We start from the raw sequence: 18,997 nt of genomic DNA, 5'->3' as shown, positions 1-18,997 counted from the left end.
AATTTAATTTTTTTGCAGATATTTCATGAAGATTTCTACAGTATTTATGCTGTCAGTGGTACTAAGCAGTCTCTCGAATAACTGGCTCACTAAACTATTTAGAACATAGTATAATCTTTGTCACTTATCTTGACACCATACTGAATTTAATCAAAACACAGGAAAAAAAATTCAAATTAAATTTGAGCAAAGTAAATATGCAAGAAAATCTGTGTTTGATTATTTATAAGTTGATAAAATGGTGGAATGAACAGGACTCCAAATTTTTTGGTACATGTTTTAATACAGATATCTTCATGTTACTTAAACCATTTGGTACTCTAAGTTATACTCTACATTTTGGAACAATTTTGTTTCCAGATGTCTTTAACGGTTCAACAAATGATATCAGTGTCATTCTGCACAGGCGTATTTCTTGTAGTGAGACAACACTCTAATCCTAGACTCTAAGAAATAGACAGAAATATGTATCAAATTATATTGGTTAAATTTATAATCACATTGGCTTAATTAACTACATACTTTCCTGAGATTCTCTGTAGCTGGTGGAGGGAGGGGCATAGTACCTTCTGACTTGTATTTGTTGACCAGTCTCATTAACACCTTGTGGAAGAGTAGTGTGAGGCCCTGTGGTTGGTGTAGAGAAATGAGATGACACTTCCTGAACAGGTCTAATAGTGTGCATATGAGTAGGAGCTGGTGAGTAAGTCTGAAGATTAGGAAGATAATTTTGACCTAAACCAGTTGGGTTAGAAGGTCTTGAACTTCGAGTGTGTACAGCAGCAAGAGAAAGTGGTTGCCTATCTTTAGATTCATTGTAGTAGGTAGGATAATGAGGTACATTCCATTGTGAGGGCATTGCTCTTAGAGAATGATGGTATAAAGTAGTTGGAGGATAGCGCATAACTGGAGGTGGTACTTTTGATTGTGGGAGATACACTTGTGAATCCTGAGCACTTAATGCAGTGTTGTGATACTTTGGAGGAACTTCTGCAGGAAAGCCTGGGTAAGGGGGAGGAGGAGGACCCCTAACAAATTGGAATCCAAGCTGCTGAGAAGAGGAGAGTCTTGGTGATCTAGGTCTTGTAGAAGGCAGTGGTTGAGCATGAAGCCTGGGGAGAGGGGCTTGAGGTGGAAGCATGATTTGTGGCAGTTCCTGAAGAGGTGCCAAATGATGGAGAGGAAATCTTTTGTTGATGGGTGGAGAAACTCCAATGGGTCTTTTGGGGATGGTACTAGAAGATGGAAGCTGGCTTAAACTGTTCTGCATATGCTGATACTGGGACTGTAGTGGGCTTCTACCAGGTTCTGTTGATCCATGAGATAAACTGGATTCTGGTTGACTCTGCATTTCAGGTGCATGAAAAATTTCCATAGAGTTTTCAGTCCCAGGAAGTTGAAGGTTCTACAAGTGATGTTAAACATAACTTTATACATGAAATATGTTCTTCAAATACACTGATTATATATCAGAACTTAATTTACTTCATAAGTTAATATATTGGCTTTCACAAACCTGTTATTTTAATATGAAAATGTTTTCATTATTTAGGCACAAACTTGTATATTGGAATGAGCCATTATTTACTCTGTTACTTTTGTAATTTTATATCAGAAACTTCTTCAACATCAGTATCAAAACCTTAAAATCCTATTAACTGTGGTGTTTCAGCTTTCTTTTAACCTCATCTGTATGAATGATGTTCAAAGGGCACATGCCTTGTCCTTTTATTTAACATATTATGTTTTGATTATTAGATTCATCAACAATTCATTTCGTTCTACATTGTAGATTTACTGAGAGTTTGTGGTAGAGGAGAGAACTATCAGGTATAATGTATAGAGATACTAAAAAATTGTAGATTTGAAGTTTTTATGTTCACAGAATATGTAAATGCAACATGAAAACTACACAATGGTCAAAAGTATATTTCTTCTTGAGCCCGGCACTGCCAAATGGTTTAAAGCATTCGACTTGTAATCCGAGGGTTGCAGGTTCGAATCCCAGTCACACCAAACATGCTTGCCCTTTCAGCCATGGGGGCATTATAATGTGATGGTCAATCCAAATATTCGTTGGTAAAAGAGTAGCCCAAGAGTTGGCAGTGGGTGGTGATGACTAGCTGCCTTCCCTCTAGTCTTACATCTTACACTGCTAAATTAGGAGCGGCTAGCATAGATAGCCCTTGAGCAGCTTTGTATGAAATTCAAAACAAATTTTGCTTCTTCATGTGAATATTGCTTTGTGTTTTGACTTGTCAGAGCATGAATCAGACTGGCATGTTCAATTCATAGATATATGTTGAGTACAAATACTTTTGCAACCCATCTATTTTTCTGCTTAAAACAGATTTGTAAACCTCACTAAAGGCTTGCTATATTTTGTACAGATGTACATATTGAATTCAGAATTAGTCAACATTCCTCCTCCAATTCAGAAATGGTCTTCTAGACTAACCCTGTGTACACTTGGTTGATATTTTACAGATAAATGGGATTAAATTACTTGAAATATAATTTTTCAATTGTAAAATGAGTTCATTATCCTAGTCAGCACTTGAAAAATTTAATATATATCTGAAATTTACAACTGTTCTTGTTACTATTGCATAAGTGTATTTGTCAAACTACCAATAATACACTATTATTCCAAATGTACAGATCCTTATGTTTACTGAAAACTTCATCTTCAGTTGCTGAAATTTTAATTTTTTCTATTATACTTTATATTATAAATCTTAACATGATTACAGCATAAAGACTATACATCTTGAATGCCACTTGGCTTATTTTAGCTTTATCCAAGAATTTAACTTAAAACAACTTTACTTACAGGAAGAGGAGAGGGTCTGGACTGGTGATCTTTTTCAATACTGTCGGGTTGTTCTTGTCTATCAGAACTGTTATCAATGAAGTCCACTGCCACAGGAGATAATCTCTGAGGGTTTTTCTCCCACCTAGATGGTAGACCCTGGGGATGATTATAGGTAGAACTACTATTGTGAACAGCTGGTACCTGACCATCTGCAGTAGTTGACAGTATTCTCATTGCAACTTGTTCCTCCTCATGAAAGGATCTAGACATAGAAGCAGGATAAGGTGCATGTGGGTTACTATGAGACATTTCTTTTTGAGCTACTGCTTCCCAGTCACTAAAATACCCATCATGTTGTCCATACTGAGATTCCAGTTGCTCTCTATGCAAGAGGTACATCTCATGATCACTGTGACAACCTCGTTCACCATCTGTATTTTCTTCTCTTTTTAACTTCTCCTTCAATTGTGTGGATTTTGCACCTAAGTTCTTTGAGAAACCACCAGAAGCAGATACAGAATCCTGAATACTAGTTGCATCTGTGGACTCTATTTTAACAGGCTTTTGACTTACACCTGTAGACTGAGAAGTTTTAGCATCAGTGCATGGTGAGACTGAAGATCGGTCACTTGATGAAGCATCTCCTTGGGAATCTGGTGAGACAAAGTACATTCATGCAAATGACAAAATAGCAAAATAATATCACATTTTGTATTAGGTTTTATTAACTTCACGAACACTGCCTAGGCCCATCAAACCAAACTCATGACAATTTGTACTCATTACAGTTTACATACTTGTAACTTCTAATACATTAATTGTATCTTCACAAAATTTGGTAGACTTTTAGTAAATATTACAAAGCTTTTGCATACAGAAAGTCAGAGTTTGTAATGAAGTGCTTTTCATTAATATTTGTTCATGAAATTGTTGATTATTTTTAACTAGTATGAGAGCAAAGTGATTCTCATTCTGAGATTAAAAATACCTTTGTCTCATATTTCACTTGTATAACCTCTAGAACTTCTTAATCACAAGGCTTCAAAGTATGTAACCTGAGTTTCAACTGTTAAACATGCCCCATAAATTTTCTGTGTTTATTTTGGTTTCAACACCTATAGTTAAACCCAATGTAAATAAAGCTGACATCATGGACCCTCTCAGTGTACATTTTATCCGGTCATTGCACATGGTATCCGTAATATGACACCCTCAAGAGCAAGAACGTGCAAAACAGAAAAGTGTCATTCATACTTGCTCTTGCTCTAAAAACATAATATTAGACTAAGCAGCTTATGTTTCCTACAACACTTGCAAAAGAAACTTCCAAAAGTAATAAAACTGCAATTAGAAGGTGTGAAAATATTTATTATATTGTTCAAACTTGGACTGATCCAATAAACATTGTAGGCTCCAAGCCTTGCTGATCCTTTTACATTTCAGGTGATTCAGCACTACTGCTCACCTATATGATGTCTCAAATTTCACAACGTATATGTACGCATGGTGTTATTTGGGTATGAACTTATAAAATTTACTACTCTCTTGTTTTAAAGTTGTCAAGTTTTGAGTGTGGTTTTAAATTTACCTCAGTTTAGACAATTAGAATAACAAATGCAGTAGGAGTAACTATGTATTGGTCTTCAAAAGTATACTATTTCAGCTACTGTATGTTATGTATTTGAATACATATTTCTATTTACTCATAAATGTTTAAATTTCAGTTATATTTCTTAAAACATAGAAAGTAAGTGAGAAATACATTGATTTTGTGTATGTACCCGTGTTACAACATTCTGCACTTGAGCTTAAGTATTATTCTAAGCCTTATTTAGACTTGCAGGTGGGGTGTATAGAGATAACTTTTGTTGGATTCAAACATTAATTATTAAAAATTTTAAAAACATAAAATTACAGTAATAGTATACTCTAAATCCCTGTAGTTTATTAGGTTCCCTGAGTAATGTGTATGTGGATTGAAAAAAATCTTATCCCTCTTCAGGTAAATGGCTTACTGATTACACATCTACAGTTTCAGCAAAATTCTTTTGTTTTCAAGGCAGTTATAAACAACTGTCAGAAATATGTAGATGAGAAAATTATTTTTCTATTGGTTATAAATTTGAGATACTTAGTAGTAGGTGGGTACTAGTTAAGAATTTTCAAATGATTGAAGAGCAGAGCCAATCTAATAGATCTGTTAAATATATTGATATTTCAGCAAATTGTAGAGGTGGGATGTTATTTTATATTTATCTTGTCTATATCTCAAATTATAATTTATAATTCATTAGGTATTTGTATGTGTCTTATGGTGGGCATAATAAACTATAAACAGAGCAATAACACAATTGGATGTGTTATGTGACACACAAAAGCCTATACTTAACATTTTTTCTTTGCATTTCCTTTTAAATTAGGAAATTAAAACATACATAATTGTAAAATTTGAATTATAAACTATGTTTTGATGCCAATTTCATTGACATAAGTAGTAAAAATGTTATTTAATAAAAATTTTGAAAATAACGCTCCAAACATCGTGACACATGCACTTCAACCTACAGGAGCAAAGCAAGTGTTATCATCTTAAGCAGTTGTAAAAAAATATATGTACATATTTTTAACAGTAGGGTTTCATACAGTAAGAAAAAACAACAAGTTAAAAAATGTGTCTACGAGAATACATTTTGTAATTTCTTTTTTTCTGACTTTTAACATTTTATAAAATTGTATGCAAACTTAGAAAACTGTGCTTCATTAATAATTGTTCAAACCACATGCTGTGACATCATAAAAGGGTGGCAAAGAGCTGTTGTAATAAAACTATTAAACGAGAAGGAAATTCATGTGAGAAACAAGAAATGAATCATTACATGTGAAAGGGATGACAGATATATTAGATGCAATGGTCAGAAAAAGTCTAAAAAGTTGATAACTGCATTGTTTATAGATGAGATTTTTCCAAGCTGTGTATAAACAAAAGACAAAGATGTTTTCATTTTTATTTGTGTATTAATCTGAATAAGTGTTACAGAATGATAAAATATCAATAAGAGTTGAGTTACGGACAATTACTTACCTTTTCTAATCATAACTCGTTTAGGCACTGCTTTTACTGCTAGAGGCAGTTCTACAGATGTGTCTGTATCGCTCTGAAAGAGCACATAACACGTGAAACTAACCAACAGATTAAACAATAATAATAATAGGCACAAATAAAAAGGATATCATAAGATATATCTTTCTTTCTTATGCATTTGCCTATGAGATTTACATGTTACTAGCCTTGAGGTAATTCCCACCTAAATAAATGTGTTTGATGTGAATTGCACTAGTGCACAATGACATCAACATTCTGAAATAAAAACTCTCCGTAAATAGGAGGATGAAACAATCTTTGTATGCAATAACTGCTTATATTGCATTAGTACTTGTGAAAAATTTATCCTTTGACAAGGCAAGAAAACAAATGTGCATTGGAAGTAGGAAGAACAGATGAGAATGTGTACAGTAGTATCCATCAGCAATACTTTTTCAGATGTGCAAAATGTTAGCTTCTGATATAATAACTTGTCTTTAGACATAGAAATGCTAGAATCTCATGTTGAAATGTAGAGAGAAGTTTCAGGTAAGCAATAACAAACAGCCCAAACAAGATAAAGGTGCTAATCTGGGTCTGACAGACTGTATGGATATGATACAGACAGAAGGAGGACAGAAAAGAAAGTATAGTTACCTTCTCTGGTGGAAAAAATCTTAGGAAGGAAAGTTCAGTCAGGAGAGAAAAGTATATAAGTGTGATGGAAGAATGTGCAAGAGGCAGCTAAAGCACAGTTTTCTGAACAACAGCAATTGCAGACAAGGAAGAGGAAGCAAGACTGGAGAGAAAGCTGGTAAGAAAAGCAAGAAATGATTCAAAAGAGCATTCAAAACCACAGTAAGGACCCTTTCAGGCATGGAAGTTAAGTGAAGAACTCAATAACACCCTCTGGTATCAGGAAAGGCAAAATGCAACAGACAAGGTTTCATGGTAACCAGCAATCTTGGAGAGAAGTCTGATAAACCATGGGCTAACAGGTAGGTAAAAAGGAAGAAAGATGGTTCCCAGTGGGTTGACCAGGAGGAAAATAGATAGTAGTGGGTCAACCAATAACAAAAGACCCTCCATTTTCATTGATAAACAAAGTAGAACAGTTACAGGAAAGTAATGTGACAAGAAAAATGGCATACTATTGGAGAGTGATTTTATGGGCAACAGACCAGAAAAGTCCTACAGACAAAGATCAAAAGATGATATCCTTTGATATAAAAAAGGCATTTGAATTTGAAGTAATAGAAGGAGATATTGGGTAGAGAAAATGGGGGTCTGGATTTTAAGCAAAGGAGCAGAGGAAACCAAGACTGAACTGCCCAAAGAGGCACCAACAATGGACCCAACAAGAAGTGAAACATAACAAGGTAAGAACCCAAATAAGAAGACAGAGGGGGTGGGATAGGTGTATAAGTGAGACCAGGTCCAGTTGATGGCACCAATAGCTAAGGCTAAATGATGAGGAACAGGAGAGCAGAAGAGAGGAAGTCTGGAACTGTACAGGGTGACAAGGGCATTAATGAGATGCATGATCAACTTAGAGAAAATCCATTAAATAACTGGGGGTATAGAGACCATTCTGTTGGAAGAATGTAGATTGCTCAAGAAATGTGGTTCCCCACCAAGATCTCGGCTCCTGACAAATGACAAGCAATAATATTTACCCCATATGAAGCACAGATTAGGTCTAATACCCTCAAGCAAAATGTCCTGGAACAGGTCCCTCTTTGATGGTTGGTCTAACAAATAATTGTGGAATTGTTGGAATGGATCATGACAAAGAGATACACCAGTAAAAAGAAATGAGAACAGGCCTAATGAAGAGTGAAAAGTTTGGGTACACTGATCTGGAGTGAATGCTCATTCCGTTTCCAAGTTCCAGAAGTCATGTCTTCATCCAGTGATTTGGCTCAATCTGGAGCGAGAGAAGCATCAATGAGGAGATATATCTGGCTTAGGATTTGGTAAATGAACACTGGAAGTGGTATGGGCACAGTCTAGTCACTGTGATAATTGTTCAAGTAGAGAAGAAAGGAAGATCACAAATGAGGACAATGCAACTTAAGAAAGAATCCTTTGGATGAAAGTTACCAAAGGAGGAGGTGCATTCCCAAAGGAATGAGATGCTCCAGTGAAGGCAATGTCCCAAAACCAAAAAAACCTTTTTATGCAGGATGATAATGAAAAATACAAATCTTGATGATAGCTATGTTTCAGCTCACAGGCAAGAAAGAGAAGGCTGAAATTAACTGAAACAACCAATAAAGAAAATACCCACAAGTCCCAAACACCGAGTGAGTGAAAGGAAGGACTTGAATTTCATGACAAGCTACTCCAACTAAGTAGCTTCTTGTAAAATAAATAGGTGCAAAAATAGGATACCATCAAAGAATGGGCTAACATGAAAAGGAATAATAGCCATAGGCCATACATATGGCAAGCAAAGGTCCTCCTGATACAAATAAATGCAAAATGGGCTGATGCTATGTTGAAAGAAAGCGAGAGGAAATGGAAGACGTGAATCTGATTGACAGAATACTGAAAAATCTTGGAGGACAGGTGAAGAAGGATGTATACAAAGGTGTCTGACACATCAACCACGGCCAACTAGAGACTGGGTGAAAAAAAACCTTAGATGGGGTAAAAGGGAGGAGGAAAGAAAATGACTGTCATCAGAAAATTAGAATAACAGCAGGAGAACAGGAAGAGACGGGTACCTACCAGGTCAGATCTGACGTGGTAGTCACTAACAAGAGCAATGAACTAGATGTTTGGTAGAGGAAGAACAAGAAAAAAAGGAAAGCCAAGAGGCTGGTATGAGAATTTTAAGGTCAGACCAATCTAGATGAGAACAACTTTGGAAAAGAAGAAAACCATAATAAGGGAGAAAGTTGTACATTCAGTATTGGTTTAAGACACCAGATATGTCCAGGTAGAGATATGGAGCACGAAAAAGACCACATAAACAAAAAGGAGAAAGTTATACACTAACCCAACCAGTCACAACAATCAGGGGAACAAGGTAAGGAGGGACAGAACAGAAAAAGTGAAATAGGCTAAGCTGGCAAAGAGAATGTAATGAAATTCTACAAAATACTCGAGCACAATGAAGTGCCTCAGACAAAAGATGGAGGAAGGAGAGGAACTACAGAAAAGTGCTGAGTAAGTGATGAAGATGTGAAATTGGGCATCCAGAAAATGAAACAGAAGACAAGGGGTGTGATCCCAAGCTGGTCAAATAGATACTGAAGACAGGAAATTCAGAAAGGAAAGGAAAAATGTCTGTATATCAGAACAAAGAGTCACAAACATTATGGATATGAGGCATCTGGGTGTGAGAGATTAGCAAATATCGAAAGGAACAGTATAAACCATTATAACAAGGAAGGCAGAAAGACAGGTAGCTCTAAGAAATGAGATCCTGGAAGTAAAAGTAAGAAACAATAAAAGAAACAGAAGAGGAATAAGAATAATAAAAGTATGAAGAGAAACCTCAGAATGAAATCCAGAAAGAGACTGGGAGGTAAAAATCCTTACTCAAATGGTATGTCACTACTTAAAGCAAATCAGGTTAAGTTCATAGTTCAAACAGATTATTCCCTATGGAGGAAAGAGAACTTCAGCTGATGGGATAGGAGTAGTAGGCCCAGTAAGCACGTGCTAAACTACAACACACTGAGCAATAGCTGCAACATTCATGACAGCTAATGAGCTTTCAAAAACTATCATAGATATAAGGCCTGTGTGTGTAATATCATCACTCAAATAGTACTAATTACATGTCACCAACAGTTGAGAATTCACAAATAAAAAAACTTAATGCTTTTGAGACAAAAGATTCATTACCAAATGCAAATCTCATGAATTGAACTCAAACAAGAAATTCTGAACATGTCTGTTTAATGTAATGTTGAAGAGAACAATAAACCTAAAGTGCAAATGCATTGGGTGAATTATTGTGTATGGTCTCTACGACACTCTTTTATCAGTGAAGAGCCTCTGCTGCAAGATGTCATCATGCACCAATATAGTTCATGTCAAACACATGGATTTAGGTGAAAGTTACTTCAAAACTAGTGGTATACAAATCGCATAGGCAGATACATGAGAAAGATAGCATATATGTGAGTTACTGTCTTGGAGAAAAATTTTTGTACAGCAAGTCCAAGTTTTTGCACAACTAAGTTTAATAATAATGAACTTGCCTGTATGTAAAAGTTATTCATCAGGAATAATGTTTAATGCATTATTTACAATATATTAATACATTTGTTCCAAATAGAAAAATAGTTATTTTCTACAAACAATGATATCATTATATATAAAAATCATATTATAGGTTATTTAGAATGTCAAACCATGCTCAAGATGTAAATCCTAATACCACTACTTACAGCATAAGTATTACCCAAACAATGAAAAACCACAGATATGTTACAAGGTATACTCAGATACTTGTTTCAATTCACCACGTGGGAGATTTGATGACACATAGTTAAAAAGTTGAAACTTAATAAGTCTGGAGGAAAATTGAACACTTTTCTTTTATTTATTACTCTCACATGACGAAGCTGAAAATTATACAATTAGTTTCTCACTACTGGAATGATTAAGAAATATATTACAAAACACAATGCTTCAACTGGAACTTCAACCCAGTCATCTACACTGATATTTTATAAGCTCAGATGTTATAATTTTATATCTTATGTAGATAACACTCTACATTGTTTAAAGCTCATAATGCACTTTCAGATAGACAGACAGAAAAAAAAAGCTTACTGAAGAATCACCTAAAATTGATGAAGGCAAATGCAATATATTCTGAAAGCTTGCAGAGTAAAGAAAATTTTACAAGTATGCACATTATAGTGTTTACCTGAATAAAAACAATATATACATATATTATGATCAAAAGCAACTCAGAAAAAAAGAGAGCATATTTAATTTACAGCAGCAGAGAAAGTTACATAAAATAGACAGTATCTTACCCTCGTAGAAACTTCTGGTGGGAAATTCTGCATCCGAATTTTATCCTTTGTTAATTTTTCCTTTAAACAGACAATCACATTTCCCTATGAATCAACTTGACTCAAAAAAATACATATTTATTTGTTTGCATGATTTTATTACAAAGAAAAATGCACCACTGGATGGATTAACACTGAATCCATAAATGTGTACCTCTTTATAGAACAAACATGCATAAACTTACATTTATTAAGTGTTTACACACAAAATAAAACAAGTTTAACTGTACAGACATCTACAAGTTTCCACAGTTAGATAGTAAGGCAAAACAAGACAAAATAATTTGAGTAGAAATAAATAAATAGTACTTCTTAATAACAAATAAAAAAATTAAATCTTTGAGGGAAACAAAACAATAAAAGTTAATTTTGCACAAAAAATATACATAAAAAGAAAACTAAAAACAAAACAAAACAAAACCAAAACAAACCTTATCAAATTTGTATAACAGATGCTTTTCATTTAGATGAGGGGAGGGACTAGGGGACTTGGGTTTAGTTACTTTTGCCTCCTTGACTGTAACCCTTGCTTCAGGCATTCCCATCCCAACTACCAGACCCTCAAGAAAGTCATGGTTTATGTTGGTCTCTTCTGTTTCCTAGGTAACATGCTCTCTATTCAGTTAACTTCAAGTACCTTATTATGAGTCTGAGATGATCAGTACATGTACACTGGTCAGTTTGCTGATGGATACACAGTTAATGAATCATTTAAAAAATTTCCTTCAGCTATAAGTAGTAGAATTCTAATGGTGAACATACAACTGCTTGATTAACAGTTTATGAATGCAACACACTACAATAAAAATTCAGTTGGAACCTGATCTTTTGATATAAATGTATGTTAGAAAAAAGTAATACATCAATAAACGTGTGCTTAATATGGAGAAAAATTATTTTTACATATATGTGTGCATGTGTGAAATCTTGTAGTTTTAAAAGCAACACCTCTTTTTAAAAGATGTATAATTTGAGAAGTTAAGGAATTTAAAATGTTAAACTAAATTCAGCTACAACTGTCTGTTTTACTTAAATCACAAACTAAAAATATTCATTTTACTAATGTGTGTCCAGTAATACAAGCTGAGTTACAATTAATCTGAGCAATGTGCTCGTACAAGGTGTTAAGGTAGTTCAGGTGTATTCTAACGTGGTTTACGACTATTGTTTAAATAATGCTGCTCAGAAACAAACCTGTATTATATGCTTGTGTGCTGAATATCTATAGTCTTATATAAGTTACATTTACATATCAAACATGGTCAGTGTTAACAATATATGATATACAGTTGCAGTTTATACAACCTATTTCAGCACTCTGCTTACATAACCATGTTATACAGATAGATTAATGTAGTATATATTAGGAGACAAGCACCTGCACTAAAAAAACAACCAAACATATTCTCTTAAAAAGTTCTTAGTAAGTGGACAATTTAAAACAATGTAATTCAGAAGTAAGCTGATATAAATGCTGTATATATTAAGGCAATTATTTTTTTCAAGACCTAAGCCTCAAATACGTAATTTAGTTGTTGTTGGTTTATGTATTTGTGTGTTACAGTATGCTCTAGTGTGACAACTCAAACAAGTTAATCAATGATTAACACACATTCAGTAATGTTGAGTTAAAGCTGAAAACTGTTTATACCAAGTAAATTACAAAAAATAAAACAATTTGTTGTTTGGTGAGCATATCTGCCATATGAAATATCAGAAGAATATTTTGACAGTTGTATAGATAATTTATTTAAGTAGTTTGGAAGATGGATGATGTTTCTCGTTGCTTTCATGCTTCTTAAGCTAAAGAAATTGTTCATATAGTTTTCATTAGAATTCCATTTTTAACTACACAGCTGATGTTTGTATACTAGATTTAATGTTTTAAATACGTATGATCTGTAATTAAAACACTGATAAAAGTGGACACAAAAAATCAAACTTTGTACCATATAGTGTAATGTTAGAATATTGTTTTAGATATATGTATATGCAAATAAACTGTAAAATTCTGTAATGTTTATAATGTAAACTTAAATAATAATAAACATTGAAAAGTAGTTGGAAAAGTCATGCTAATGATGAAAGATGTATTTGAAACAATAATGAACATCAAATTATAACAAAGCTTGGCTGTCAAATATTGTCAATGAAAAGAGAATTAAAACTTAATACAAAATTCATGCTAAATTAGAAATTCTAACAACAAAAACAAAACTTAACGAGCAATAATATGTGAAAAGAATCTTCCTAAAAGTTGAAATGTTCACCATGAAAGCTCTACCATTAACAATTAAAATACCGAAATATAATAGTTTGTGCTGTTAAAAATGCTACCAATATAAAAATAAACCAAACATAAAAATAATGAATATTAAAATGTAACAAAATTCATGCTAAGTTTGAAATAATGATAATGAAAACAGAAGTTAAACAAACATTAGAATGAAAGTTTTAAAAAAAGCTAGATAATTATTCATACTTGAAGGAAACTATTTAATTTAAAAATGATTATACAACTGTTAACAAATGTTAAAGAAATAAAACTTATGCTTATAAAGTATTAATAAAAAAATACAAATTTGCATTTGAACACACGTGGATAACCCTTGAAGTTCATACACATATATATTACATTTTTACTGTAAAGTTGTTAGTAATAAAAAGCAACAACATGGGGAAGTATTAAGTTATGCCAGCCTCATTTTTTACATACTAATACCAGAGAAAGAGTCAGTAACTCATCGTATTAAACTGATTTTTTGGTAATTTTTTAAAAGATTTAAATAATACACCTACATTCCTTATCTTGTTTTGTAAGCATCTGGTCAAAGAAAGGTTTGTTCTGATTAATTGTAATGCTGGGTAAATATACAGCTCGATTAAGCTCAGTGATTCAGTATGTTGATCCATAACACATTAACCCACACTAATGTTTTACTACATGCTTTGTTTTCAATAATATGTATCATGTTCCCAAAATCATATAATTTTTAATGTGGAAATATGGTTTGTCAAATAAATCTTTTAAAACATTATAATAGTAGTACTTAAAAAGAATGGATTGAATGGAACATGCATTAAAATTTTTTTTCCAATTAAAACTGAATGGTTTCATTGCATCACAATGCAAGGTTAAAACTATCAAGAAAGAAAACAGATTTTGTTATATAAATACCTCAAAATAACTAACTTATGTAAAACTAGAGTAACTATAATGAAAATGTGTTCTTCTGTAACATGCAGAAAATCTTGGTAAATTGTGGAAGGTATTTTTAAATAAATTTCTGAAAAATATGTGTGATTAATATATTTAACTTCTGAAAACTAGGGTAAACATTACAGCGATTCTGCACTGTGAAACAGTTTCTACAAAGAAACCTAAAATCCAGGGCATATTTTTGAGGATGTACAGGTATATGTTGTTCTCACATGCAGACATACACCCACCAACATTTCTGTGACAGGACCTTATCTTTACATCTTAGTAGTTTTCATAACATCTAACTTAAAGGTCACTGTGTATGAAAATTAAAATTTTGAAAATAAGAAACATTATATATGATGAAACTTTGTAGAATGAATAGCAACTGCCTATTGTGGAGACACTAGAGGATATTTCAAAAGTCTTCTGCTTTTCATCTCTTATAAGAGGCAGTTGTTGTCCATTCTACATAGTTTCATCATGAACACTCTGCCTAAACAATCCATCAAAGAACATAAAATATGCATATGCCAAATATAAAAACAATGAATTCCATATGATACAGCACAGCAAACATAGGTTTATTACTTTTCTACCAAGAGAAAATATATTTTTCTAATTTAAAATTCCTGTTTTATCTTTCTTTGAAAATTAAACTTGTCACTTATACCCATTTGCAAATTTTCTCAATTTTTTTTTTAAATTATGAAGTGCATTTATTTTTTACCATAAGATATGTTGTTGCATTTTCACTCTCACTTTGTCAAAGAAACAAATAACCTCACTATATTCTAAAGTATAGAGGTTAAGAGAATATAATTTTGAATTATCATTTCTAGACTAGCCTAACTTAGTATTACCACTTAAACAGAGAATAGGAGTTGATACTACTTTTATTTTGAAATTGCAAATAACAAACATACTCTGACAAAATCTACAAGTCACTAACAGAGAGTAAGAAAAAAAAAGTAAAGTAATATATACCAGTTTCTGCAAACTAGAAAATATCTTGGACACAACATTACATTCTGATTCATTGAAGATCCCTGTGTGGTACTAAATTATCACTTAGAATCTTAAAAAATGCAACACACCAGACTTCTATTTTCATACAATTTATAAGAAACACTTTATACACTGAAGTAAATAAAAATCAATTAGAGTTTCTATCTTATGTAAAGAAGAGAATAGTATTTTATTTCTAAAATACTTTTTTTAGTAAGTTTTCTTTCTTCAACAGAAAAACAAGCTGCACCCTTAACTTTGGCCATTCAACATCAAAGTATACTGAGGGTAATCATGCTTTACACTGTTCCAGACTCTGTTTCCCTTACAACTACTTCTTTCTTCATCATAATTACTCAGTCTGATCTTTGTGACTACACACCACTGCCCAACATCACAAATTGCCTGGTAGCAAACTTTGCACAGGCCATCTAGTGGATATAGACGTCAATTTCCAAAACCATGCTAAAACAGATTAATGGCACTAAAGTCCATAAAAGCTATTGATGGTTGTCTGAGACATGTGAGTAAATGGGACTGTGGTGATCTCAGTTTCTTCACCTATGTTTCTCGCATACACAACCAGTGACTTAGAGGTATAGCTAGAGGTCTGCAAGCTTTTGGCCTTGAAATCTTTGTTTGTCATCTTGTTATTTATACCCAATTCATTACAATTAAGTCCCACAGTGGCAGAGCGATATATATATAGACTCACGCCACTAGGAACCGGGTTTTGATACCTGTGGTGGGCAAAGCACAGATAGTACAATGTGTAGCTTTATGCTTAATTTGAAACAAACAAACAAATCACTGCAATTGCATTTTGAGTTAGACAGTTATGTACTATAACTATGATGGTAGACAATAACATTTTGACCTTCCTAGATCATCTTCAGGTTAACAAAGAGAGTTTGTTTTTTTGAATTTTGTGGAAAGCTACTAGAGGGCTATCTACACTAGCTGTCCCTATTTTAGCAGTGTAAGACAAGAGGGAAGGCAGTTAGTCATCACAACCCACCACCAACTGTTGGGCTACTCTTTTACCAATGAATAGTGGGATTGACCATCTCATAATAATGCCCCCATGGCTGAAAGGGCAAGCATGTTTGGTGCGACAGAGATTTGAACCTGCTACCCTCAGGTTACAGGTCGAATGCCATAATCCATCTGGCCATGCCGAGCCAAAGAGAGTTTGGCCGTTGCTGGACACATGTTAGGGATTAGAGCATAAATGGGTATGGGACAGTACAGGGCATTGCAGTTGGATGGTAGGTTATTAATTAGCATAGGTATAAAGGTGTTCCTTTATGCTTGTTTAATTTCGGTTTTAGTTGCTGTATTAGTAAGGCTTCTTCAATTTTGCATTTGTTTACATTTGTTTCCATACTTTAGTATCTAGGAGTTTTCTATTGTTATATTGTGTTTATTTGATTTGCAGTGTTCAAAAATGTGTGAATTTCTTTCTATTCTTCTGCTTGTGGCAGTTGTTGCATTGTATTTTATAAACTACGTTGGTGTTGTGTTTGTCAGTGTAGTTTTTATATAGTATGGACATTAGTTCTGTACCTGGTTTTTGAATAAATTTGGTGTTTTACTGGAATGTGTTTTGTTATACATTTTTTTCCAAACGTTGGTTATTTTTTTGCAGATATCAGGAACATATGATATGCAGTAGTATAAAGTTTTGTAGTTTGGCGTATCTTGGGATTTAATGTTGATTGTTTGTTGTTGGTCTAAGTGTGTGCATATAATTTTTCAACGGTTTCTGAGGAAGTCTGTTGATGTTGATGAAGTGTCATTTTATTTTGTTGATTTCTACGTTCATTTTACCAGGTGAACGTAGTTTTGTGGCTCTGTTTATTTGGTTTCTTAATATGTCAAGTTTTTATTTTCTTTCATGTGCTGAGTCCCAGGGAATGTATAATCCAGTATGGGTGATTTTTCTATGGATTTCTGTTTTTAATTGTATATCAGTTCTTGTGATCTTGAGGTTAAGAAATGTTATTTGGATAGTTTTTTTCCTGTTCACAGGTGAACTTAATGTTGGGGTGTATCAAGTAAACGTGATTGGAAAAATTAAGTGTGTGTTCTGTAGATGTGAATCCAGCAATTGTATCATCAACACACCTGTACCAGAATAGCGATGGGTGTAAGGCTGAATTGACTACTTGAGATTCAATCTGTGTTATAAAAATGTTGGCTAGAACTGGTGACACGGGATTCCCCACTTATTTGTTGGTAGTTTTGGTTATTGAACATAAAGTTAGTTTTGGTGGTAGTGAATTCTATAAGGGTTGCTAATTGGTTGCTGGGGATGTGTATCAATGGGTTGGGGTCTTGAATATAAAGTTCTAAAGCTATCTTGTAAGCTTCAGTTGTTAGGACTTTGTAAAGAGGAAGACTGCATCAAAACTGGCCATTAAGGCTTTATGATTTAGTTGAATAAGAATTTATTTAAAGTTAAAAGTCTTTGAAAAAGGAGCCAGCTGATGTTACAAAAAATTATACACACATATCGAGACAAATAACAATAAATCCCAAGATACAACAAACTACAAAACCTTATACTGCTGCATACCATATGTTCCCAAAATCAGTGAAAAAATAACCAACATTTGGAAAAAACTTATAACAAAACACAACATTCCAGTGAATATCAAATTCATTCAAAAACCAGGTACAAAACTAAAGTAAAATTACACTGACAAACACAACACCAACATAATTTATAAATACAATGCAACAACTGCCACAACTTCTATATTGGAAAAACAAGCAGAAAAATGGAAACCAGATTAACACCATTTTGAACACTCCAAATCAAACACAAAATAACCAAAGAAAACTCCCAGATTCTAAGAAGGGAAACAAATATAAACAGAAGCAAAATCAAAGAAGCCCTACTTATACAGCAACTAAAACAAATATTAAGGAACATTTTTATATCTATACTAATTAATAACCTAATATCCCACTGCAACAACCCCTATAATCTTATACCTGTTTATACTCTCATCCTTAAGACATGTCTGGCAACGGTCAGTTGTAAACTTTTTTTTTAACCTGAAGATGACCTAGGAAGGCCAAAACACTTATCTCCTTATCAGTAAAAGTGTTAATACCCATACCAGCCATTCTGAGATACATTTTTATTTCAAATGGGTTTCTTTTCATCAAAACTTACATTATGTATTAGAATTTGTCTCAGACAAGTCTTATTTATTATAGATATATTATCAACACTAATGTGCTTAAAATGAATATAATTTCTTTGAATGGCTGTGAAAGAGTTTCCATTGCCACAAGTGTACTACCTTGTGGTATTACACTGGTGAATAATTGAGACTTTTCTGTGAATTAAAGTACATAGATTCTAAACATGTCACTTGGGTGTAATGATTCAAAAATAGTGACGTGCTACTATATTAGGTATAGTTATAGATTCTCACCAAAAAAAACATTAGTAGGGATGTAAGAAAAAATAAGTTTGAAACAACAAAACCTTTAAAAAATGATATGACTGCATCCAACATTTTATACAGTGCCAATAAAAACATTATTTTCATAAACAAACAATACATGTACAAGTGTAATTATTTTTTAGTTGTCTAAAGATGTGTATAAACACTTCAGACAGGCTCAGTTTATTACTGTAAAGCTGATATAGATCCACTCATCAAATACTCAGTTTAAACTTCATAACAACACCCAAGATTTATTCATTTCCAAAGAGTTAAGACTACTGTTTTCATAAGGATTTCTGAAAATTTAAATTACATCTTTCACTTCCATGTATTTATGAAAATAAAAATTAAATATTTTACTTTATGCGAGTACAGTAAATAACA

General features: G+C 33.1%; 1 protein-coding gene across 3 annotated transcripts in view; it reads right to left on the bottom strand.

Moving 5' to 3' along the window:
* LOC143223255 (uncharacterized) overlaps positions 1-18,997 on the bottom strand; it is a 69,611-nt gene that overhangs the window by 16,360 nt on the left and 34,254 nt on the right. For 2 of the 3 annotated variants that reach the window (XR_013012789.1, XM_076450963.1), the window contains exons 15-19: positions 11,371-11,538; positions 10,901-10,960; positions 5,898-5,970; positions 2,834-3,468; positions 523-1,405 (exon numbers count right to left, since the gene is read on the bottom strand). Coding sequence is in view for 2 of the 3 variants with exons in the window: in XM_076450963.1 (XP_076307078.1) it covers positions 523-1,405; positions 2,834-3,468; positions 5,898-5,970; positions 10,901-10,960; positions 11,371-11,538 (1,819 nt within the window). In the remaining variant the exon portion in view is untranslated. The remainder of the gene's footprint in view (positions 1-522; positions 1,406-2,833; positions 3,469-5,897; positions 5,971-10,900; positions 10,961-11,370; positions 11,539-18,997) is intronic. The other variant, XM_076450964.1, reaches the window with a different exon arrangement.

Source organism: Tachypleus tridentatus, chromosome 8 (genome assembly GCF_004210375.1).
Source record: "Tachypleus tridentatus isolate NWPU-2018 chromosome 8, ASM421037v1, whole genome shotgun sequence".
In the NCBI taxonomy this organism is placed as follows: Eukaryota; Metazoa; Arthropoda; class Merostomata; order Xiphosura; family Limulidae; genus Tachypleus; species Tachypleus tridentatus.
The sequence above is the reverse complement of the archived record's forward strand: the minus strand, read 5'-3'. Positions and strand labels throughout refer to the sequence as shown.